This window comes from Protopterus annectens, chromosome 2.part0, assembly GCF_019279795.1.
Source record: "Protopterus annectens isolate FY-2018-M chromosome 2.part0, PAN1.0, whole genome shotgun sequence".
Classification (NCBI taxonomy): Eukaryota; Metazoa; Chordata; order Ceratodontiformes; family Protopteridae; genus Protopterus; species Protopterus annectens.
Window position 1 is genome coordinate 319,572,302 of NC_056728.1, and position 26,465 is coordinate 319,598,766.

At 43.2% G+C, this 26,465-nt stretch overlaps 1 protein-coding gene across 2 annotated transcripts in view; it reads left to right on the forward strand.

The window, feature by feature from the left end:
- Window positions 1-26,465, forward strand: part of SLC12A2 (solute carrier family 12 member 2) — a 2,115,502-nt gene that overhangs the window by 744,617 nt on the left and 1,344,420 nt on the right. For both annotated transcript variants that reach the window (XM_044060802.1, XM_044060801.1), the window contains exon 6: window positions 6,516-6,626. In XM_044060802.1, the coding sequence (XP_043916737.1) occupies window positions 6,516-6,626 (111 nt within the window). The remainder of the gene's footprint in view (window positions 1-6,515; window positions 6,627-26,465) is intronic.

Genomic DNA, 26,465 nt, shown 5'->3' on the forward strand with positions numbered 1-26,465 from the left:
CCTATGGTGGAAGATGCCCCTTTAGGGGTAGAGGGGGATCCCCGAAATCAAGACTCCAGGGATTCTTTCTCTGGGCGATCTTATCAATGCTCCTGAAGCATTGCCCGATTGCTTTCCTCTGGAAGCAGTCTGGGCTCATTTTTCTCTGCACCAACCTGCCTGGCACTCTATTACAAATGATCGGTGGGTGCAGAGAATAATCTCCAGAGGCTATTTATATCACTCTAATATCACACCCAAAATCTACAAAGAACCTTCCCGATGTTCCACCCAGTCAAAGGGAAGAAGCAGCTTCAGAGGTAAGAAAGCTGTGTCAAAAAAGAATCATCCAACCAGTCTCCCCAGATCAGTGTGGATCCGGTTTTCACTCGAGATTCTTTTTGGTGCCAAAAAAGACCGGGGACTGGAGACCCATTTTGGATCTCCGACATCTAAACAAGTCAGTGGTTCAAACCAAATTCCGCATGGTTACTAAAATCCGTCCTCCCTTTTTTACAGGAGGATGTTTGGATGTGCTCGATAGACCTCCGGGATGCGTATAACCACATCAAAATGGACAAATACTCCAGGAGTCTCCTTCGCTTCCAGCTAGGAGCCAATCATTATCAGTTCAGAGCCCTGCCATTCGATCTCTCAACAGCCCCCAGACTGTTCACAAAATGCCTAGCAGTGGTGACAGCTCATCTAAGACTTCAGGTATTCCAGGTGTTTCCATATTTATGTGATTGGCTCCTCTCCGCCCCCGCCAAGTGTCTCCTGACCATAGCCCTCTACTACACACACTCACTTGCGGAGTCTCTAGGCATCACAGTCTATTGGGAAAAATCCAATCTACATCCTACACAACAACTAGAATTTGTAGGGGCAATTTTCAATACTCCAACAAACCTGGTATCCCTTCCAGCTCACAGGCTTCATGCTACTTTGTCAAAGAAAGGTGTCAGCAAGAAGTTCTCCAGGCTCTGGGGTCTATGGCGGCGACCATTCCAATTTGTTCCTCTGGCAAGATTACATATGAGACTGTTACAATGGCTGGCAAATCTTCACCCCCTAAACTCACAGATCCTCATCACCAACTCCTGCAAACAAGATCATCTTTAGTGGATGAGGCCAGACAAAAATATTTGGTGTCGCCCCTTCCAGATTCCCCATCCCAACACCACGGTGACCACTGACGCTTCCCTGATAGCTAGGGGGGCCATTTTCAGGGAAAGACAGTCCAAGGCACGTGGTCCAGCTTAGAGGCCAACTTGCATTAGTGTTCTGGAGTTGAGAGCGGTGCTGTTGGCATTGCAGACACTACGTCTGCTCCTTGCATCGGGATCGATTGTGATTCATTCAGCCAATATGTCAGTATTCCAGTACATAACCATGGAGGGACCAAATCCTACCCCTTGTGTTGAGAAGCCATGAGAATTTGGCACTGGGCAATAGCTTCCAACCACTTTCTTATAGCAATGCATATCCCGGGGAGCTCCAGTGTGATTGCGGACAGGCTGAGCAGAAGCATCCTTCTGCCACACGAGTGGTCTTTCAATCTGAATGTGACGGCAGAAATTTTCAGCCGTTGGGGCCAGCCTTGCTTCGATTTCTTTGCTTCCCCTTCAAACAACAAATGCACCAGCTTCTTTGCCCTCCCCTCCCCAGAGGGGGAGTCACCAAGAGACGCTTTGACTAAGGATTGGCCCACGGGTCTCCTCTATGCTTATTCTGCAATTCCCTTGATACCCCTGTTTTTGAAGAAAACAGTTTGGTTGAGATGCAAGGTGATCCTCATTGCCCCATTCTGGCCTCGACAAGTTTGGTTCCCCTTCTTCCGGCGTCACCTATTACAACCTCCATGGATCCTGGGCACTCGTCAGAACTTAATCTCTCACCCCCAAGTGTTGTCTCCCCCAAATCTGTCCACTCTCAAGCTGACAGCTTGGTTTCTCCACTACCGTTAGTCGCCAGGCAGGAAATCCTCTCCTCACCTGTTAGCAATATTATTCTGGCCTCTCCCATAAGACATCCACCAGAAAACTCTACAGAGATAAGTGGAAAAGGTTCATGCTCTAGTCTAAACAATGGATGTTAGACCTCTTTTCTGCTCCTGTATCTGTTATACTTCATTACCTTTGAGTTTTTTGAGAATGGAGCATCTGCTTCTGCTATTAGAGTCCACTTGGCAGCTATCTCCAATTTTCGTAACGGTCTAGAAGGCATTCCAATCATCTCCACCTGCATTTGCAAGACCTTTCTCAAAGGAGATTTCTATAGCAGACCTCCAATCAGGCAGCCTGTAGAGACATAGAATCTCTCTCTGTTATTAGTCTCTCTTTACCCCCTTTTGAGCCTGCTGCAAAATGTGACCTTAAATTTCTATCATGGAAATTTCTATTTTTGGTGGCGGTCACATCAGCTAGACTGATATCGGAGTTACAAGCCTTGTGCATCAACAGTCCGTATTTAATTTTTCATAAAGACAAGAGTATCTCTTCATACTAATCCATCTTTTCTCCCCAAAGTGATTTCTGATTTCTCTGTCAACCTGTCCATTGAACTTCCAGTGTTTTTCCCAAATTATTCCAATAAAGGAGAATACTGTGTGCACTCATTGGATGTACATAGACAATTGCGTTTTTACTTGGATAAGAGTAAATCTTTCCGCAAGTCAGACCAACTTTTCATCTTTCTCTGGAGTCGAAAACAGGATGTGCCGTATCAAAAGTCACTATCAAAATGGCTCAGAGATTGTATTACCTTTTCATATTCACAAGCAAATGAACCTAAACCTGTCAATATCAAAGCATATTTAATGAGAGCCATAGCAACTTCTGTTGCTTTTCATTCCAGACCTTCTATGGACGACATTTGTGCAGCAGCCATTTGGGCTAAACCCCATACTTTCATCAAACATTACAAATGGGACATGGTCTTCAGGGGAAGAGCGGCCTTTGGCTCAATGGTACTCATGAATGTTCTTCCATAAGGGCCACCCAGGTTTTCAAGTAGCTTGAGATTCTGTCCCATCAGTGATAAATGGGGAAAAAGATTAACCACATCAAATAAAGAAGTTATGTCTTACCATAGCATTCCATCTGTGTTGTTGATCTTCTTCCATTCATCACATCCCACCCTCTGTCCCCCACCAAAGGCTCCTGGTGGATCTTATGGGTCCTTGTGGTGTTTTTCAGGGTTTTTGCGCAGAAATGGCCTCTGCTTTTACTTATATATGTTGCATGCAAACTAGATGTAAGGTAACTGGGAGAAGGACATTGTGGGTAGCAGCTTAGCTCAAGAGTTTTTTTTGTGTACGCAAGCTTGGTATTTGGCCGACTCTGTTCCGAACCCTTGGAACCGAACCCATCAGTGATGAATGGAAGAAGATCAACAACACAGATGGAACGTTATGGTAAGACATAACTTCTTCATTACAAAACTTTTCCCACCTTTAGTATGACCTATAACCTGTACAATTCAATTAAAAGACAAGCAAATCTGTTAGGGGAAAAACATAAAAAAATAAATGTACAATAAGCTGATTACATAAGTGTGCACACCCTTAAACTAATACTTTGTTGAAGCACCTTTTGATTTAATTACAGCATTAATTCTTGGGTACACACCTGCCATCAATTAAAGCGACTCTGATTAACCCCAAATAAAGTTTAGCTGTCCTAGTAGGATTTTCCTGACATTTACTTAGTTGCATGTTATGGCAAAAGCCATGGTTCGCAGAGAGCTTACAAAGCATCAAAGGGATCTCATTGTTGAAAGGTATCAGTCAGGCGAAGGTTTAAAAAAATTTCCGTAGCATTGGATATACCATGGATCAAAAAGTGGAGAAAATATGGGACAACAGTGACATTGCAAAGAACTGGATGTCCCTTCAAAATTGATGAAAAGACCAGACTAAAACTGGTCAGGGAGGCTACCAAGAGACCCAGAGCAACACTGAAGGAGCTGCAGGAATTCCTGACCGGTATTGGTTGTGTACTACATGTGACAACATTCTCCCGTATTCTCCATATGTCTGGACTATGGGGTAGGGTTGCAAGACAGAAGCCCTTTACTACACACAAAAACATCCAGGCCCGGCTAAAATTTGCAAAACAATACATCAAGTCTCCCAAAAGCATGTGGGATAATGTGTTGTGGTTGGAGACGAAGGTTGAACTTTTTGGCCACAATTCCAAAAGGTACGTTTAGTGCAAAAACAACACTTCGCATCACCTAAAGAACACCAGCCCCTCTGTGAAGCATGATGGTGACAGTATCATGCTTTGGGGTTGCTTTTCTTCAGCTGAAACTGAGGCTGTAGTCAAGGTGGAGGGAACTATGAACAGTTCCAAATACCAGTTACTTTTGGCCCAAAACATTCAGGCATCTGCTAGAAAGCTGAAGATGAAGAGGAATTTCACCTTTCAACATAATGACTCCAAGCATATTTCCAAATCGATAAAGGAATGGCTTCACCAGAAGAAAATTAAAGTTTTGGAATGGCTCAGCCAGAGCCCAGACTTAAATCCAATAGAAAATCTGTGGGGTGACCTGAAGAGGGCTGTGTACAAGAGATGCCCTAGCAGTTTGACATATTTGGAGTGCTTTTGCATGGAAGAGTGGGCAAATATTGCCAAGATATGCCATGCTGATAGACTCCTACCTGAGAAGACTGAATGCTGTAATTAAATCAAAAGGTGCTTCAACAAAGTATTGGTTTAATGGTGTGCACACTTATGCAACCAGCTTATTGTACACTTATTATTTTTTTATATTTTCCCCCAACAAGTTTGTTTGTTTTTCAATTGAATTGTACAGGTTATAGGGCACATTAAATGTGGGAAAAGTTTTGAAATTATTTTATTGTGGTCTCACTTTTTATATCACAAAAACCTGGCATTGTAACAGGGGTGTGTACACTTTTTATATCCACTGTACATTATCTATAAATTTAGCATTGTGGTGAGAAAGATAATAGGAGAGAGAGAAAAAAAAGGAAAGTTACAGTACCTTTTGTGTATGATTCCACATTATTTAGAAGGAAGAAAACAAAAACTTACATAAAATGTGAAGTTGTATATAATTTGTCTCTGGGTTTCTTTAATAGTCAACTCATATTTTGAAGCTTGTATTTTTAAGTTCATTGAAGAATCCATGGGGGTTGATTTATGTGGATGCTTCTTCAAGAAAGTCAAAAATTCTCTTTCCTTCTCGCAGGGATAGTCTTATTCTTGCTGGGAATGAGTTGACCTTTGATTACTTTCTTTTTTAATGGTTTTATTAGAGGGACGCATGTTCTTCTTTTGGACATTACAAGGGGTGAAAATTCGTTCTCAAACCTGATAGTTTGGTCACCAATTTTTAATGGAGCAACTGACCAGGCAGTTTTTAAAACAAGGTCTTTGTCTTGAGTGGAGATCTTGGGCGGCTGTTTTTACTGGATACAAAAGTTGTTAAAACCTGTGTGCCCTTTCTATCCCAAAGGATAGTGCTTCAGGTAGATTTAGGATTTTAGGAATCCAAGAAGTCAGGAAATGAGTCATATTGTCCCCCTCCATCTGCTGTCGATTTTTATGTTTCACCTGGTTGTATTCTCAGTGTCATCTACCTTTTTGATGAGTCTGGTGTTTTCTTGAAGTGAAGTGTTTCTCTTTCTGTTAACCTGTAGTCCATATCTGTTACAGAATCCTCTAAAGTGGCAATCTGGGTAGTTTGTTGTTTAAGGACTTCATTTAATAAGGTTGTTTGTTTGGTGGAATCTTCTTTTATGTTGTCTACTTTTAAGTTTAATTTCTCTATTTTACCCACCAAGTCTTGAACTGTAGTAAGGATTGCCTGTAGTTCTTTCTTCATTGGAGTTTCTTGCTGAGAAAATTTGGAGCTGCTCATCTTCCTTTGTGAATGTGGTTTCAGTGTCTCTTCTATTAGAAAGATTGACAGAAAAATATGAACATTTTAGCTTAAAAATTACACCAACTTGTAGCTTATGACTTCCAGAATCTGATTTTAGTAGTTTCAGGTCTTTGTTGGTGAAATTAAATAAATAAATCCTGTCAGGATAAAGTGAAGACTGCAGAGCTCAAGGACTCTGCTGCTTTCAGCTTGCCATCCAAGCCACGCCTCCCATAGCAATTTTTCTGAGGAATGAGAAAGGCTGCTGTTTGGAGTCTGTAGCCTTCTGTAGATAGGGAAAAGGACTGCTAAGTGCTCCACACTGGCCTTGCCTGTTAAGGATTGCTCACATTACTGTACACTGTCTCTTGTGACAGGAAAAATGCCCACCCTTGCTGGTATGTGGCACACCTGTCTGGTTTACTTCAAGTAAGCTTTAATATTTAACTTTCTAAAGAGAGATGCAAGTGAGAGGAATATGCTTTGAAGGATTTCTGGGGATGTCTTTTAAGCAATTGAGAAGCGACTGCAACTGTATACAACATAGCAACTCAAGTTATTAAGGGTTAAATTTCTTAGCTTTGTCTGTAGAACAGCATTTGCTAATTTTGTGTTCTTGGTTGATGTTTGTTTTCTTTTAGGTCAACAATGCAAATATGGTGGATGAAGTTAATGACATTAGGATAATTGGAGCCATCACCATTGTTGTACTGTTGGGGATCTCTGTAGCAGGAATGGAATGGGAAGCAAAAGTAAGTTACCGAATTCCATCATAATTGCATGTTCCTTCATATTTCACTAAATGGTTACTTGAATAAAGCTGCTAGTGGCATACAGCTGTCAACCACTAATTGTACTAGTATTGTAACATTATTTAAATAAGATCAAAGAAAAGTTCCATGTGTCTTCTAGCTATTAGTGGTGAATGTCTAGGATGTAGATCCTAACTTCATTCTCTTCCAAAGGCTGATTCAATTGCAGGAAGCTTTTCTCGGATTGAAAAAAGACCCTTAAGATAATCATAAAAATACAAGACCCCCCACCCTGATTTCTTGTATTCATTGATTACTGCTTCAAGCGTTTACGTGTAGTATACTTGTACCTGGATCAACAGATTTACCCTCAGTGGAGCCTTGTTTTAGTGAAGAGCTTCATTTAATGCAAGTTGTACAAGACAAAGAAGTTGCCTTGGCAAGGTCTTAATTGATTTGGTATATACCAAAAGTAGATCATTAATATGATGTCACCAGTAACATGCAGGTTGATTTGGAGGCAACCATTTTATATTCTGAGACTTTGTGCGAGTCCTGGAATAATGAGACTGACCAAAAATGCAGTTGTATACCAGTTCTGAGACTTTCTCTCATTCAATTTTTTTGAAGTATGGCATGTATGCGCATGTGTATGTATATGTGTGTAGATATCTCTCTCTCTCTCTCTCATGGGTTCATAGGTAGGTACTAGGTTATCTGCCCAAGGGCCTATGTAAGCCTAGCCAGCAAGGTTCCATAGCTTATGCCACCCAAGAAAGTTATTTTCCTGTGCCACTGTCGAACAGAGAGACAGAAGTGATCCCCGGGGTGTATTTCCTATTTCCCATCCACTCATCAAGATTTTTCTTGAGTGCTAATGAAGAACTTTGCTTGACATAGATGGGTAGCTTGTTCCAGAGTATAGGAAGCCTCTGGGACAGGAATCTATCCCTCCAGTGTGTCCTGTTTATTGTGGTGACAAGGTTTAGGTCTCTAGATCATGTAGCTCGGAGGGATTGAGATTTCTTTAGGTGTAGCATGTCCAACAGCTCTGGGTTTGACATAGCTTTATATGTTAAGCAGAGATTACCTCGGAGTAGGTGTGTGTGTGTATATATATATATATATATATATATATATATATATATATTGTGTGTATTTATATTTATTTGGAGGGGTTGGGGGGGGGGCTTTACTTCCCTGCAAAAATTAACTTTAAAGGAGAACACTGTTTGATATTCAAAATTCTCCTATATTTTTGCAAAGCCACTGCATGTTGGTGTATACCAATTTGACAGGTTTCAGGGCTGCAGAGTATCTAGGCAAAAATACCTCAGATGTCCTCTGCTGTACCCAATAGATTCTTTATTCATATTTGTGTGCTTCACTTTCAGTAGCAGCTGCTTGATCCAAACCAGTAGTGTTGTGAAGGAATGGGTGGAGGATTCCAAGGACCTGCATACTCCAGTGTTTCGAGGCATCACTAGCATTGTTACTTGCATGCCATATGCTCCACTTATAATGTAATAGATGTAATGAACAGGACCATTGTCACACATTACTGTCTGATATCTTGCCCTTTGTCTTCTGTCTATCTTTGTAGAATAATTGAATTTAATATGTTTGCCATACTTGAGGGACCTTGTGGAGAGAGACGACCAAGCAAATAGTCTTTACTGTAGATTTTGTTTGGCAGATTAATTACCGTTACCAACTTCTGTTGAAACCACATTTCCTGTACCATAATGACTTCCCTTGACGTTGAAGGTATGCTAATCATTCATGAGCGGACAGGTGATCCGCTGTGGCGACCCTAACTGGGAAAAGCCGAAAGAAGTAGTCCGATTTACTTTATATCATTGCTTGACATTGACATCTATAGCATGTTAGAGCTTTGTTAGTGCCACTTGCTACCATAGCTAGTTGAAACTCTGCGCCTTCCTTTCTACAATACTTCCTTTTTGCTGGAGTTTGGAAATGGATGGATGAATAAGCAGAGCTCAAAGTCTTCACAATGGAGGAAAATCCATTAACATTAGTACAATACTGAAAGAAATGAGGTAAATGTCCAAAATGGCACTTTTCTAGATACCACACATTTCTTCTTATTCTGTCCATGACTAATTATGAAAAGTTACTGTGCCACAGACTGAATGCTGTGCGTAATGTTACTTGTGGCTGGTAGTTGTAGTCATCACACTACTGTACCTAAAAACTAGACAGAGTTCTACAGTGGACAAGTTGTTCTAAGATGATAGAATACATAAAAAAAAATTCTTAAACAGTTGACAAGTAATTACAACAAACTAATGCAGTCTCTATTTGCAAAGAATGTGGAATATTAGAAAATAGATCTTGTCATATTACTTGGCAACTGTTTGGTGTGCTGGAAGGTTCAGAGAAGGTTTTTACATCACTAGAGGAATTTGTTAGCCATTTGCTGTTTCGCATTTTGGGACAGCATTTGATTCCTAAAAGTTAGATGCACGGGTGTTTGTCATTCATATACATGTATTGTCTCATTAAGTGAACTGTCACAACAGAGAAAACAAAAAGCAGTCTTTTTAGATCAAATCAAAAAACAATCAAACCTAAAGGGAAAAAAGACAAAAAATAGCATATTGTATATAACAATTCCGAGACTGCATGACAGTGGAGTTAAGTAAATTCCCAGACCTCACTGCCCTTTGGTTTTGCACAGAAAGCTACCAAAAGACTGAAAAACAAGCCTATAAGGAAATTCACTTTTACAGACCTAACTGTATATAGACATGCGAACATTTGCATTTGAATGGGATAGTCAGAATGGGTGAATTGCTCCTTTTCAGTGGTTGCCTGGGGAAATAAACTGTAAAACTTGGGAAACAAAAATCTTGAAGTGCCACAAAAATGTAATCACCTACGTACCAATGAGGAGTACTCCATATGGGAACAGCGGCAAACAACTATATTGCTAATGTATCATGGTAATAGGAGGGATCAAGGAAAATTGTTGTGGAGGCCTATGGTAAATCTGCTTGCTATGAGACTCTGAGCAGGATTCCCCAGCTGTGAAAATACCTCTTCTGTAGGCTTTTTTATGCTTGGTTCCTTTGTGTTGAAGAGGTGGAGTTTGTTTGGAAAGCGTCACGACTGCACCAGTAAATGACAAAAATACATGGGTATGTATATGTGTGTATGTACACACACACACACACACACAAAGGAATGGGTGGTGGTTGAAACTGAGACACCATATTTGTGACCCCTGAAATACCAACAGTAAATGTGCAGAGCCATGAACAGATGGTCTGAGATTGTAGCATCTCTGGGTTGAGTTAGTATTGTAAGCTCAAAGGTAGAGCAGTCTGAGTGAGTACGTATAAGTAGATATGAAGGAGCCACAGCTTCCTTCTCCCCATATTAGAATAAGGAATCCCCCTGCACAAATGCCTTTGCCTTTATAAAGAGATCCTTCAAGATTCACTAGTTAAAACAATTGAAGGCCCCATAAATCTTCAGTAATACACTGTAAATAGCACAGGTTAACACATGCATCAGAGTAACATTAAAAGTGTGGCTGTCTACAAGACAAGTACACTCAGCCATAAATGACAACACAGACAATAGTAAAAGCATTGAAAACCCGCATATGCACAAATGCATGCATTGTAAAGCCCACTTTGTTTGCAAATACACTAAGTGACATGGTTAAGTAAATGTATGGAATTTATTTTATTACTCATGGCAACCCTATAACTGCAGTGGTGGTGCTGCGGTAGCGTTGTCGCCTCACAGCAAGACGTTGTGCCATTCGATTCTCAGCTAGAGCATCTTCTGTGTGGAAACATGCGTGAATGGGCGTACCTTAGTTGAAGGTTGTGCATCAGGGCTGGCAAACTCGGCACGTAAAAAAACTACTGCCAATCAGTAGCGGACCAGAGTTCCACTGTGGCGACCCCTAACTGGGAAAAGCCGAAATACTAACAAACTCATGGCAACCCGATAGATAATTGTCCTGACTTGTATTCTGTGTTCATTCACATTACTTCCTTCTGATAGAGGAGCATCCAGCATTGTAGTCATATTAATAGATTACATTGCTGATCTTCCTCTTTTACACTGATCTTCCTCTTTTACACTGACAGTTAGCTTTACCAAGCATGTTGTCATTTTCTAATAAACATTCTCTCTGCACAATGTGTTTGAAGTACAAAATTCTTCAATTGATTTGTTTCCAGGGAATTCTTAAGATGTCATCATTACCAATTTGATTTTTTTTTCTGGCAGTCCATAGTATATGCCGTATTCTTCAACTGCACCATAATTTAAATGCATTTTTCTGTCTTGGTTCTTCACTGTCGAACTTTCAGGTGTCTTGGATGAGTTGAATCCTCATATGTAGAGAGACTTTGTTTGCACATAAATATATCAAGTCCCTTTGTGGCCATTCTAACAAGAGTTGTTCAGTTGTCCGATTTATTTTCTGCTTTTTTCTTCATTATTATTTGTTGATCTAAGCTGGCTGAATTTCTCTAGTATTTCTATTTCTTCTCCATCTAGAGTAAAGATATTGATTAATAGTTGTAATGATGTTTGTTTTCTTGATGTTAAGGTGCAAACCCATTTTTGAGACCTGTTTAATTTTGGTAACCATGAATTCTAGATAATGACTTTCAGTTAGTAATGAGGCATCAGCATAGCACAGTTTTTTTTTAAATTTTTGTCTGGTTGTCACACATCAGTTGCCCTCGTGTAATCCTGCTTCTTTGATTTGTTCTGCATATAAAGAAAGTGTGAGACAAGCATAAAGCCTTTTCATATAGCTGCCATTTTTCCTTGTTCTGTTCACATAGTTGCATTTTGATAGATGTAAACGATTGTTCATGAAAACCACTATGCGCCGTGGTATATCTATGCTTCTCAGCGTGGCCCAGAGGCTTACATTGGGGGACAGATTCCAAAAGACTTGTTCTCAGTGTAAGTCATTTACTCATGAATTCTGGTGTCTTTACAGATGGTACCTTCCACCAAGGTAAATCACTTACACTGAAAACAAGTCTTTCAGTACTGGGTCAGACTTACTCAGGGAGCAAGTCTTTGACACAGTCTTCCAAATTTCCCGGCAGGGCCTTATTGCAGGTTCTGTAGTATCTGCAGTAGTGTGCTGCAATACTTCAGTCAGAAAGCCATTAGCAAGTGCTTTTTTCTACTTCTGTCACCATAGTTGGTTCATGATTGTAAGGTATAGCTTGTGAAAAGTTATGTTTCAGTATGAATCCATGTTGTTTTTCATCTTAGCATTGTTCCTCATTCATCCTAAAGTTTATTAGTCTTCCAGTTTGAGGCTGTAATTTTACTTTTATCTCTCATAGTTTTAAGAAAGCTGGTAACTGGTCTGGTCTCTCTAGTATTTTCTAATTATTTTTCTTTGTATTATTTCTCTGTCTTGTCCACGTTCCATAACTGCCTATATTTCTTCTCTGGTTTAGCTTTTTTTTACACTTATAAGCAGTATTGGAGTTCTCTTCATCCAACCGTTATGACTGAATTTGGTTAATCGACTTTTTCAGCTTTAGCTTGATTTTGCCTACTAGAAGCTAGTGCTCCATACCACCAGGAGCGGCCTTAGGTCAACTGGTGCCCAAGGTGAAAGAGTTCCACAGCACCCCCCATGACACCACTCTGTACCCCCATCCTGATCAACTTACAGCCAATAAATACTGGAAAAGCACCCCTGCTAGAGCGGCGCCCTAGGCGGCTGCCTAGTTGGCCTATGCTTAAGGCCAGCTATGCATACCACAGTACGTTCCAGGTTTTGATTGGTATTAAGCTTTTTCATTGTTTACTATTGCAGACGTAGCCAATTTGATTTTTGTGCAGTCTATTTGGTGAAGTACGCATGTACTGTTGCAATTTGTGTTGCTGATAGGTGTTTGAAAATAATAGGTGGTTGTCTTACAGGGTACTGTTAGGCATTCTTCTGCTACTTTTCTGTAGCTGAACCCATATTTTCCAACTACTTTACCTCTAGTGTTCACATTCTAGCCACCCATGACCACTATGTCTTGTTTGCATGTTCTGTCAGTTTCAGCTTGTACTTTCTTGTAAAACTAATCAACACTATCCTCTTTGTTTGCTTATCTGAATGATAGTCTTGTTAATAGGTGTACACAGATGACTAATCATTCACTGCCTGCACTGTGTTTCCTCACTTCTTGCAGGCCTTCTTAATTAAGATTGCTACACCATTTTGTTATGTTTTGGCATAGTTTACCCTGGATTCATTGGATTTGTAATCTTTGATGCCACACCATTTCAGATCCAGCGTTGCCTATCTCACTCAGTGAATGGTTTCTCAGATCTGACCTCAGTGCTTTTTTGCAAGCTTTTGAATCTTGAGGTCAGGCTCCTCCCCTACCCATAATGCCCTTTTGATTACTTTAATACCTCAGATCTCTCTTGCCGCCTGAAGAGAGCAGATGTGATCTGCTAAGGCTCAGTGACAGCTAAGTTGATATTCTTCAAATATCTTTTCTTCTCAGAATTTAAGGTTTTGGCAGTTTAGTAATTTTTCAGGGATGGTTTCATCCCCTTTGAGTTATTCTTGGCTTAACCTACTTTTTCTTTTTATTGGGAAGGTTCTTTCCACCTTATTCCCTACATATCTTAAAAATAAAAATTCTTAATACTGTACACTCATTAGTAGCACTCTTTCATTTAGTGTCTGTAAGTTCTTGGAGTTTGTGATTCTGTTGGTGCAGTGTGTGACAAAATCATGTACAAGTTTTCTTTTTTCAACATGTCTAAGAAATCCTTTGGCTCAAAAAATGCAGTGCCTGAGGGCACTGGATTTTCCCCCACTAGACTCGTGCAGCTTGTGTGTTTACTATCTTTGAGCAGACCAACTGAACGACAAGTGCAGTTCCTGGAGCCAGAGCTTTAGTGGAGTTGTCATAAGTTCATTGTAGAGGATCCTTCCCTGCCCAAGTGGGAGAATTGACCTCTCTTACTTCAAACGCAGCTTCTCCTTTCACTGAGAAATTGGATATACCTAAGAGGTCAAAAGAGAAAGACAGAAAGAGGGAAAAGAGTAAAGATGAGTAGAAGCAAAAAGACAAACCCAGGAAGAGGTCTCTGGATCTACCTCTCCAGTTAGTGCAGGTACCGAATACTCCCAAGATGATGGCTCAGACACCACATCAGGAACAAGAACATATCTGAGCTCCTCCTTCATGCTGCTGCTCTCTGGAGCTGGAGAGTCCCAGACTCCATTTCTGCATCCTCCAAGAGAGACACTGGTCTTCATGACTACCTTTGGTGGTGTCTTCACTCATTTCCTTTGGGTCGATGAGAAACCTTTCTGAAGCCAGTGCCAATAGGATGATGAAAATTCTTAAAACTCTGATTCAGATGGAGGTCTTCCTGGCACCCCTCTGGGGTCCCAGGTCTTTCCCAGTCCCCCTTTTGGTTTCTCCTTCCCCATTTCAGCCAGGGTTCCACAGTGCTGAGCATCTCCAGGGAGGCAATCTTGTCAGAGCAGAGAGCAACTTTTGTTTTATCTTTCTCTTTCCTTTCTCTTTTTGACTGTGGCTCCATTGGATTGCAAAGGTTCTTGGGGCCAAGGGGCCGGGGCTGAGATTCTGTTGAGATTGATACTGAGGTTTTTGGAGCCGTCTCTTTCCCTTGGAGCCTTGGCCTTTGACAGCTCCACTCTGATGTCAGCTTCAGAGCAGAATCAAGTTGCGGTTGGACGTATTCATTCCTTATGTTCTTCGGTTCCTGAGAGAACATAATCTGTTCTGTTCTCTACTTCAAATGGTTTGAAATGGTCCTCTCTAGGTTTAGAGAGGAGGCTGCTCACATTGGCTTGGTTCCATCCTGACTCTCACTGGATTCTACAGCTCTGTCCAAGCATTCTGTCCATCAGAGATAGCCAACCTCATTTAAGCTCGAAGACACTTGCTTGCCAAGTCCATATTTGGTTTCAGAGACATGTTCTTAATGTTTCACTGTTGCAGTCATCACCTGTGGTAGCCCTTGGTTGGCCCGAATACCATAGTCAATGTTTTTGTGCACCGGCTGCTGTCACCTGTAGTCTGACATCAGGTATTCAGTGCTATAAACCAAGGCAGCCGACGTCATTACATCAGTCTTTCTTGCCATGGAGCCCATAGCAGAAGCAGTTGGCACAAGTGCCAGTTGGTTGCTACCAGAAGTTGAATTTCAGCAGAAAATGTCTAAAGCTAAGTATCCTGTTGGGGACCCTTTTTTCTTGCTCTAACCGATGTCTGAAAAAGTTAATTGTCTTGCCTGTGGAAAGCAGATCCCACAATGAGACTTTCATTCTTACTGCATCACTTGTTTAGGCCCAGACACAACGTCCCTCGTTGCTGGTTCTGTGCCCTCTTTAATGCGAGAGTCATTCGCTGTAGAGCTCTATGTAGGCAATTAATTTTGTATTCCGTCTTTGAATTCCACTATGGCATCAGTCAGCCAACAGTCGATCTGTGGATATTCTGAAAAAACGTAGGGATAAAGATAGACAGGCCACACAAGACTAAGCCTACTGACAACACTACTGCAAAGCAAGTCATCAGTTTTCCAGAATTCTGTGATGTGCTTTTGCAGCCCCTGATGCCCGACTTGCTGTCTATGCAGGCCTCTACCGAGACCCTTTCGGAGTCTGCTATACCGCAGAAATCTACTTAGTCTTCCGCGCCTTTTGCTGTCTCTGCCTCAGTTGGGTCTAGAGCCACGACACAGACACTGGCTTCCAAGGAGACCTTTCGCACTACTGATGTCTTCATATCAAACTACTGCTTCTCAGAGATTGACTGATCCTCTCCGATCTAGAGGCAGGCCATGCCTAGGAAATCTGCTTCTAGCCACCATCTTGCTACTGCTCCCCCACCCCAAGTTCAAATGCTTAAAGTGGTGGAGCTCATCTTCCTTATCCGAGGTACTCAGGCCCCCACTCCTAAAAGGAAAAGTCATCCTTCTCCAGAAATTATGACAGACCAAGAGTCTGAGGAATTTGATTATTCTGCTTTTGAAGAACATCATCCCTTAACAGTTTGAGGATTCAGATGCAGAGGAGTCCATCCCCATCTGCCCCCCCCCCCCGGGGACCTCTCATTTGGGGAAACCCTTCATTTTCTCAAGGAGCATTTCCAATGAGAATCTCAAGACTTCCCACAATCTTAGGAAAGACTTAGGAAGTTTCTGGACCTGTCCCAGCACATACCCCTGGCCATCCCACCTATTTTGGAAGTGGTGGATGATGTTTTTCATGAATCCAGCTTAGCCCCGATGCACTGCCTACTGCGCCAAGTAAGCCTGACAGGTACTACAGAGTACCAGATTCTCACAAATACCTGTATAGGAATCCTGCTGCAGACCCGGAGGTCATTACACAGGGACCCAAAGGCGCTAAGACTAGCTCTGCTAAGAATCCTCTTCTTCTGACAGACTCCAGAGCTCTGGACAGATGTAAGAAAGTATACACCTCTGCAATCTTCGCTATCATAGCACTCAATCATCAGTTCCATATGTTAAAATATCAACAACACACTTTGTAACAAATAAAGCAGAAGATTGCTTCCTCCCCTGACTGTGCCAACTCCAAGGAGCGGGCAGAATTACTACACTCAGCTTGTCAAGTGGCCAAGCACTCATTACAATGTGGATATGACTCCCTAGAAGCCTCTAGCAGGGCAGCAGTGACAGGATCTTTTATTAGGAGACATGCCTGGCTGAAGGAACAACCTCTCCTTGATCATGTCAAGTCTAAACTTATTGATACAGCCCCTAGACAAGGAGCGCCTGTTTGGGGAAAAAGCAGAAGTGCTTAAAAAGATGGAAGACCAAGCAAAATCTATGGAAACAGTAAAGGATTTCTTTCAAGTTCAACCTCCCAGATTCAGCAGGAACTTTCTCTCTAAGCACTTGGGCCTTCCCTGAACCCAGCAGACAGGGCCAGGGTAAGCCCTGCAGGGACAAGGCAACCAGGCCCCTATCCCAGGGCCAGCAAAGTAGCAGACAATGGGCCACGTCTGTCTTCAAGGCAGGGAGTTTTAAGCCAAGCTTTTATGGCAAGCACTCACAATGACTATCCCTCTCCTGTCTGCCCTCTCTTCGCTCATCAAAAACTGGGAGGAAGGCTCACCCTCTTCAAAGACAATTGGGTTTCTATAACCAAGGACCAATGGGTCTTAAAAATAATTTCTCAGGGATACAGATTCTCTTTCAGTGAACTCCCAATTCCAAGAGGGTACCTATACCTCCCCCCAAACCAATGGGCAGAGGCATTGAAACAGGCCCAAGCTCTAATATCCCAGGGGGCAGTGGAACTTGTACCTCTGAATCAAACAGGAAAAGGTTTTTACTCCATACTGTTACTTTTTCCCAGAAAAGAGGGCACTTCGCACCCCTTCATGGATCTATCCAAACTGTACACCTCCTTGGTGGTCCCCAAATTCAAAATGCTAACTTTGCAGCAGCTCCTGCCTATGCTAACAAAAAATACCTGGCTTGTGACACTAGACTTAAAAGATGCCTACCTCCACATCCCCATCAGGGAATCATGCAGAAATGTCCTGTGCTTCAGCGCAGGCTATCAACACTTTCAATTCTCTGCACTGCACTTTGGCTTATCTACAGCTCCCAGAGTATTCACCAAATGCTTGGCTCTGGCTGTAGCATTCTGCAGACAGAGAAATATATACAGCTTTACCCTTACCTGGATGACTGCCTCATTCAGGCAGAGTGCAAAGAAAAGTTTCTCAAGGATCTTTTCTTTCTCCTTACTTCCCTAGAGTTCACCATCAACGAGAAAAAATCGAAACAAAACCCCACCAGAAAAATTACTTTTCTGGGAGGTGTGCTAGACACAGCATCCCAAATGGCCTTCCTATCCCCAGAAATGCAGAGCTTCCTGCCTCTCTACTTCACCCAGCTGGCTTCCAGAAGCCACCTCACTGCGAGGAAGTTCCTGCAAGCTGTGGGATACATGGCATCTTGCAGCCTTCTTATCCTCCTCGCCAGGCTTCACATGAGAAAACTTCAGTGGTACTTAAAGAACCTTTGGTGTCAGCACTCTCAATCCTTAGAGACCATGCTTCATCTGATCCCATGTATAAGGGCTGAATTTCTCTGGTGGGCAGAGGCCTGTGTCATGAACAAGGGTCTTCCTTCATCCTCCGACCTTCTGGCCAGACCGTCATCACTGATGGCTCAGACATTGTTTGGGATGCTAACCTAGCAGGCAGGTGTACCCAAGGCCTTTGGAACCCAGCAACTTCACTTGTACATCAGTTAGAAAGAAATGATGGCAGTACAAAGGGCTCTGACTTCCTGCCAACCCCATCTCAGGCCAGGGGTGGTCTTTATAAAAACAGACAACACCACAGTGATGTGGTACATCAACAAGTAGGGGGGCACCCAATCTTACCCCTTGTGCAGGTTAGACATGAGTCTCTGGCTTACAGCCATTTCCATGGAGCTATACCTAGTTGCCCAATACCTTCCAGGGGTCAACAACACCCTGGCAGGCCACCTAAGCAGAAACTTAGTGGACCCCACGAATGGCAGCTCCACAGAAAATTCTTCCTGCAAGTCACTCAGGAGTGGGGGACCCCAGAAGTGGATCTCTGTCTTGCACCTCAACCACCAGCTGCAGAGGTTCTGCACCAGGGTGTTCCACCTCCTAGCGTGGAAGGTGGGTGTCTTGACCTACTCCTGGAACTCCCTCTTTGTGTATGCGTACCTTCTGCCCCTTATTCCCAAGATTCTGATCAAAATAAGAGAGGAGAAACCATGGGCCATCCTCATTGCTCCAGACTGGCCTAAACAGCATTGGTGTACCCCCTGTTGCGCAGCTTGACCTTACAGCCCCCAAAGCTACCCCCCCCCCAATGTCAGACCTCTTGACCCAGGTGGGGGAAAGGTACTTCACCCAGACCCCACAGACTGTCTTTCAGCATGGCTTATTCACTAAAAACTAGCAAGGATTCCCTGTTAAGCAAACAGGTCATGGACATTATCACAGAGGCCAGAAGGCCCAGCACAAGAAAATCATATGCAGAAAAATGGAGAAGATTCTGCTTCTGGAAACAATCAAAAGGGTCAGTACCTCCCAACCTTCTATCCCTCTCATCCTGGATTACCTAGCAGAGTTGTTCAATAGGGACCTGTCTTTCTCCTCGATTAAAATTCATGCCTCTGCCATTTCAGCCCATTGAGTCAGACCCACCCCTCTTCTCTCATCCTTTGATTAAGCAATTCCTTAGAGGGGCTTCTAATATCAGGCCTCGCAGAAGGCCTCCCACACCACTCGGACTTGAATTATGTGTTCGAAAGTCTAACCTTACCTCCTTTTGAACCTGCCGCTTCTACAGAATTAAAATACCTGTCATGGAAGACTGCCTTCCTACTAGCTATCAACTCAGCCAGAAGGGTCTTGGAACTTCAAGCTCTCGTGGTAGTTGAGCCCTTCATCATTTTCCATGCAGACAGTCTCTCCCTGAGGACTAACCCCTCTTTTATGCCCAAGGTGGTATCTGATGTGACCCTTAACCAAGCCATACACCTTCCCATCTTCTTTCCCAACCCTCAAAACAAGAGGGAAAAAATCTTACACTCACTAGATGTACACAGGCAATTCTGCTACTATTTGGACTATACTAAGCCATTCAGAAAAGCAAACCATCTACTTGTAAGCTTTGCTCCAGGGGCAGAGGGGAAGCCCATCTCCAAACAAGCAATTTCCAAATAGATTTCACACTGTATCCATTTCTGCTACAGATTAGATGGGAAAACCATCCCTAAGTCTATCCGTACCCACTCCACTAGGGCAACCTCCACTTCCACTGCCTTCCTCAGAGGAGTACCCACCAGGGACATCTTAGAAGCGGCCACCTGGACCTCTTTCCATACCTTTACAAAACATTACCACCTATCCCTATTTTCTAAGTCCAGGGCAGGCTTTGCCTCTGCAATTCTGCAGGGCCTCCTGACCCATACCTAGGATTCAACCTATCCTTCCACCCCTTTCCTCAGTTTTGGGAATCCTCCCACAGGTGATGACTGCAACAGTAAAACACAAAGAGCATAGTACAGTTGTGTACACTTAGCATAAATGTAGATATTTGCATGTATTTACTGTTGCAGTCTTGGTTTCTCTCTCTCCATCCCCAGTTTAACATCTTCCCCTAGGGGGACATAAGCTTCCCTAGGTGGCTTTCAGCCACCAGGACCACTTCTCTCTTTTCCCTTGTGCTTCTGATGGTTAGGGCAAGAAAAACTGATGTAATGATGTTGGCTGCCTTGCTTTATAGCACTGACGACCTGATGTCAGACTACAGACGACTGCAGCTGGCACACAAACATTGACTCTGGTATTCGGGCCGACAGAGGGCTACCACAGCAGGGATAGCCCACAGGTGATGACTGCAACAGTGAATACACTGAACATCTGCATTTATGGTAAGTGTACATAACTGTACTTTCTCTGGATTCCCCCCCGGGGAAAATCGTAGAAGCTTACACACAAGAGGAGGCATGATAACTGCTCCCAGGAGTCGCTCACAGAAGGTACGAACATCAAAGGGGTGGGGTCCCTCTGGAAAACATCTTTAGAGATCCTGGAATTGATGAAGCAAAGGGGTGCTGGTCATCCAAAGCTCCATCCCAAGTGGAGTCAGTATTCCTTGAAGCTTTTCGGGCTGGCTCATGTACTGCCTGGGTCGTCCTGCCTCTTGACCAGCTCATAGATCTGGTCTTGCAGTGGGCTTTGAAGAAGCCCAACATGGTGGACCTGACTCCTAGAAAACAAGCGTTTCCTGAATCAAGCAGTGGTATCGAGGACTTTCCATCACTGGGGCCAGCTGTGCTCTTTTCGCTTCACATCTGAACACTAAATGCAGCAGCTACTTTGCCCTGATTTCCCCAGAGGGATGATCTTGTCCACAATTGGCCCCTTAGGTCTCCTTTATGCCTTCCCGCCTTTTACCCTCATAGCTACGTTTCTGCCGAAAGCCTGCAGGTGCAAGGTGACAGTTATTCATTGCTCTCTTCTGGTTCTGGAAGGTTTGGTCCCCCTATTTATGACCTCCTTGAAACACACTGCATGGGTGTTGGATCGTCTTCTAGACATGTCTTACCCATCCTCACTGAAAGCCCTGACTTTAACCACATAGTTCCTCCAATTCCAGTGATGCTCAAGGATGCCAGATTGTACCCTTTTTGGCACCTCTTCCTTCTAGTTTGGATCTTCTAGCAGGATTATTGCAAGAAAGTGTCAGCTTTTCTGCCATTCAAGTTCAGTTAACTGTTGATCACAATCCCTTTGTGTCATTATTTGTCCTAAAGCTTTATAAAGAAGACTTTTCTGCTCAGACCCCTATCAAAGAGCCCATTCCCCCCTTGGTATTTTACACTGATGCTTCAGGCTTTGACCACACTGCCTTTTGAACCAGTGACATTTGTAGAGTTGAAGTTGGCACTGCTGCCAGAATTTGAAAGTACAAGCCTCATCTTGCAAACCTCCCTACTTGATCTTTCACAAGGACATGGTGTTCCTTTAAGCTGTGTTTTTTTTCCTAAAGTGGCATTGGATACTTCTCTGAATCAAATTATTAAATTACCAGTTGCAGTGATCCTCTTTGGATTCTGTTTGGAAGCTATAATGTCCACTGAATGTTCGTAGTAGTGAATGCCAGAGGAAAAACATGTTGGTTAGGATCCATTTCAGAAGAGCATGTCTTATCAGCTACATAATATTGACAGTCAGTTCTTCCAATACTTTTGAAGATGCTGGTCAGACTTCAAGAACATTTTAATGTCATTTTAATAATGTTCATTGTAATGCTGCAGTGATTCTCACAGTTAGTTATATTTGGGAATTAGCCACAGGCAGACATCTGATGTCCTCCTATTCTTGTGTTGCAGTATTCATTACAGTAGGGAGGTTGCTGCCTGCAGTGCCGACATCCGGCCAGTATACCAAAGTCTTTGGAGCAAGAGGGTACATGTGACGTCCTATGTTAGAGCCATAAACTGACATAGGGTATAAAAGTAGCGTCTGCACGTACCCTCCAACATTTTTCTGCCGCAGTGAATGTCTGACTCCTGTTCACCAGTTCAGGAAGCAGATCACTTGTCAGACGACCACTACAATCAGCCACTACAGATAAGTACTCTATTGGGTTTTCCTTGTCTTTTGTTAATTTCTAAGACATACATGTCCACTAGAAAGGGGAAATGTGCTTGTAGGAGACAAATTCCTCACAAGGACATGCACAAAAAATGCGTATTCTGTTTAGTGGAGGCCCATGACTATACGTTCTCCATTTGCAAATCCTTTGTACCTAAAACTCTCCATAGCCATCTGGCCACGTTAAAACTATACTTAGAAAATGAAAGGCTCCAGTGTCTCGTGCTGTGTATGGAGGGTGGAGTAGGCATGTCCGATGAGCCGCCGCGGAAGAAGGCCAAGGAAATCAGGCTGGATTCCCACGCTGCGCCTCAGGTGTCCAGAGAGATTTTTGAAGCAGATGAAAGCCCAGGATATTTTCAGACCTTAGTTTCCCAACCAGGCCCAGGAACCTCGATGGAAGCTGGGATGGCAGAAACGGAGTATGTCCTCTGAAGTTAATCAGCCATCAGATCCTGATGGTGGAGGTGAACCATTGCTCATACAGTTGGAAGGGCTTACTCTCTCCCTACCATCCACCGAGATGTCTGCTCCTACTCATACTCAGCCGTCTGCCCCTATGAAGGGGAAAAAAAACTAAAGCATCTGGGGCCTCAACCTGTCCCTGGATGGGAAATTTTTTCACAGAATCTTTTTAAGGCCTTCCAGGCCTTACAGAGACAACCACCACCAGCTGATGTTCTTCATGTTTCACTGTTGCAGTCATCACATTTGGGTTATCTGCTTGCAGTAGCCCTCAGTTGGCCTGATTAACAAAGTCTTGGGTCCTGCATCGGTTGCTGTCTCTTCTTAGACGTTAGGTCATCAGGGGTATAAAACATGCAGCCGACGCTATTACATCAGTCTTTCTTGCTGTGCAGTGCCCGAAGCAGAAGCAGTTAGCAAGTGCTGGTCAGCCGACTCCTGAAATTTTCGTTTTCGAGTTTCAGAACCGAAGTCTTCAACTAAAAGCTAAGTACCCCGTTGGGGAAACATTTTCTTGCTCTAAACCGATGTCCGTAAAAGTAAATAATTGCATTTCTTGTGGAAAGCAAATACCTCATAAAGATTTTCATTTGTACTGTATTCCTTGCCTAGGCCCTGACCACAACATACCTCGCTGTCGGTTTTGTGCCTTATTTAAACCACGAACTGTCTGTCATCTGTTTATTTTCACTTCTAAATATTTTGGTGCTCTGTTCAATTATCCCGATATATCTTCAGTAAGCCATCCAACTACAGACATTCTGAAAAAACGCAAAGATAGAGACAGGCTGCCGACGATGCTTCTCCTAAGCCAGTTGCCAGTTCACTGATACTCAGACACTTTCACAGCTCCTGATACCCGCTACTTCAGATTCACAGGCCTCTACTGAGACCCATTCAGAGTCAGGTATGCCGCGAGATGCTTCAACTGTGGAACCTGTGGATGTCTGTACCTTGGATGGGTCCAGAGCCGCTGTGCAGGCACCGGCTTCTGAGGGTGTATTCAGGCCTACCGACTTGCATATTAAACCAATGCCATCTTCTTCAAGGCCTAAAACACGAACCATGTCTAGAAAACTGATACCTAGACCGCATGGCCAGGCCTCTATGCCTAAAAAACAGATAAGAATGGCTGAAGACCTTATTATTTTAATCAGGGGAAACCAACCATCCCCCTATAAGAGACCTAGGACTGAGTTTGCTTATGATACTTCTGACCAGGATTCTGAATTTTCTGTTTTCTCTGATGACCAGGATTTACCCTTATCTACCTATGTGGATTCTGATGCTGAGGACTCTATTCCCTCTGCATCCCTCCCAGAGGATTTCTCTTTTGGTGAAACCTTGCATACCCTCAGGGAGCATTTTCATTGGGAAAGTCAAGATTTCTCCGATTCTAAAAAGAGGCTTAGGGATTTCTTACTCCTGCCGCAGCACAGGCCTTTAGCCATACCTCCTGTACTAGACATTGATGATGCCTTTTCGGAATCTAGCTTGGCCCCTGACTCTTTACCCCCTGCTCCCAGAAAACCTGATGGATATTACAGGGTCCCTGACTCTCAAGTTCCTTTTCAAAAATCCTATTGCAGATCCTGAGACCATTTCACAGGGACCCAAGGGCATTAAAGCTACTACTGCCAAAAATCCTAGCCCCTCTGATAGAGACTCCAGGGCACTGGATAGATGGGGTAAGAAAGTATACACTTCTGCAACTTTGGCCATTAGGGCCTTAAACTGCCATTTTCATATGTTAAAGTATCAGCAGCATATTACTGGATTGCTTGAACAGAAAATGATGATTCCTGATTGTGCTGAAAATAAGGATTTACAGGATTTACTGCATTCAGCTGAACAAGTTGGAAAACATACTTTGCAATGTGGTTTTGATTCACTAGAGGCATCTTGCAGGGCTGCTGTAACTGGGTTTGTACTTGGAAGGCATGCTTGACTTAAGGAGCAATCCTTGCCAGATCATGTTAAAGCAAAATTACTGGATGCTCCCTTAAATCAGGACCACATGTTTGGCAACAAGGCAGAAGTTCTTAAAAAGATGGACGAAAAAGCTAAACCTATGCAAACTGTTAAAGATTTCATATGAGTACAACCTCCAAGGTTTAGTAGGCATCGGCCTTCCAAGAATTGGTCCCTTCCTGCCTCTTCCAGACCTTCTCAGTCCAAACCCAGATCCAGCAGAGCACCCAGGCTTCAGTCCCAGGGTACGCACAGGACTAAGCAGTGGGGAGCCTCCACTTCCAAATCTGGGAGTAATAACCCCCCCCCCCCAATGGTAAACTGTCTCAATGACTTCTTTTTAAAACTTCCAAGCACTTCTCAACTGACCGCCCCTTGGGGGGAAAGATTGTTCTTCATGCAAAGAACTAGGAAGTCATTACCCAGGACAAATGGGTTTTAAATATAGTGTCCCAAGAATACAGATTTCACTTCCACACGTCACCAACACCTAGCAGGTGGCCAGAGGCCCAAAAGCAAGTACTTTCCCTCCAAGGCATAGGGGGCTATTCATTTGGTACCAGAAGAGGAAAAGGGACAAGGTTTCTACTCCAGACTTTTCCTGGTACCCAGAAAAGACAATTCATGGCTTCCTATCCTGGACCTGTCTACTCTAAACACCTTTTTGTTTTTGATGATTCCAAAATTCAAGATGCTAACTCTTCACCAGTTGCTTCCTATGCTAGGCAAAGATGCCTGGTAGGCAACACTAGATTTAAAGGAAGCATACCTGTACATCCCAATCGGGGAATCTTGCAGAAGATACCTACTCTTCAAAGCAGGCTACAAGCACTATCAGTTCTCTGAACTGCCCTTTGGCTTATCTACTGCACCCAGGATATTCACAAAGTGCCTAGCTCCAGTCATTGCATTTTGCAGGCAAAGAAATATTCAAATATACCCATACCTGGACTATTGTCTAATTCAAGCAGATAGCCAGGACATACGTTTGAATCTTCTGGCCTTTGTACAAACGGTGCTAACTTGTCTGGGGTACACCATAAACTAACAGAAATCATACCTGGTACCCTGTCAACAAATTATATTCCTGGGAGCAAGCTTGAATACAACTTCCCAGATGGCTTTCCTCAAGCCAAAAAAAACAAATTCATTTGACTACCTTCTTCAAACAAGTGGCCACAAAAACCCTGCTATCTGCAAGGCAAATACTACAAGCCTTGGGGGTTCATGGCCTCCTGCATTCTTCTAATTCCATATGCAAGACTGCATATGAGGAAACTGCAATGGTATCTAAAAAGCCTATGGTGTCAACATTCTCAAGATCTAAAAGCAGTGATTCCTATCATACCTTGCCTACGCCTAGAGTTCCTTTGGTGGGCAATGGCCTGTCACCAGAACAAGGGAATACAATTCACACTAACCCCTGCCGCCCAAACCCTAAAAACAGATGCATCAGACTATACATGGGGGGCTCACCTGACAGGGAAGTGCATTCAGGGCAAATGGAACCAAAGTCAAATGCACCTGCATATCAATCAAAAGAAATGTTAGCTGTACAGAATGCTCTGGCACCTTCAAGGACCACATTCTTCCAGGACAATTGATGGTAAAGATGGACACCACCACTGTTATTTGGTACATAAACAAGCAGGGGGGTACACATTCTTACCCCCTCTGCAGACTAGCCCCATGGCATTGTGGAACACAGCCTTGAGCTACCAAGTGCATCTACAAGCTCAGTTCCTGCCAGGAAAACTAAATACACTGGCAGACGGACTAAGCAGAAACTTCATGGATCCACATGAGTGGAAACTGGAACCAAGGATTTTCAACATGTTAACAAGCAAATGGGGGAGCCCAGATACAGACCTGTTTGCCTCCTCCCAGAACTATCAATTGGACAAATTTTGCACAAGGACTCCCCACAAACAAGCCTGGAAAGTGGATGCTCTGTCCTTCAGTTGGGAAAACCTATCAGTTTATGCCTTTCCTCCTCTGCCTCTGCTCTCCAAAGTACTACAAACCAAGTATGATTTTGATTGCACCAGACTGGCCACACCAACAATGGCACCCCCTCTTGCGCAGTGCGTCACTGTTGGCCCCATGGCACCTGCCTCAGATTCCCTACCCTGTTGTCTCAGCAAGAGAATCAAATTCTGCACCCTCAGCTTCAAACACTGAACCTAGCAGCCAGGCTAATTACCTAATCT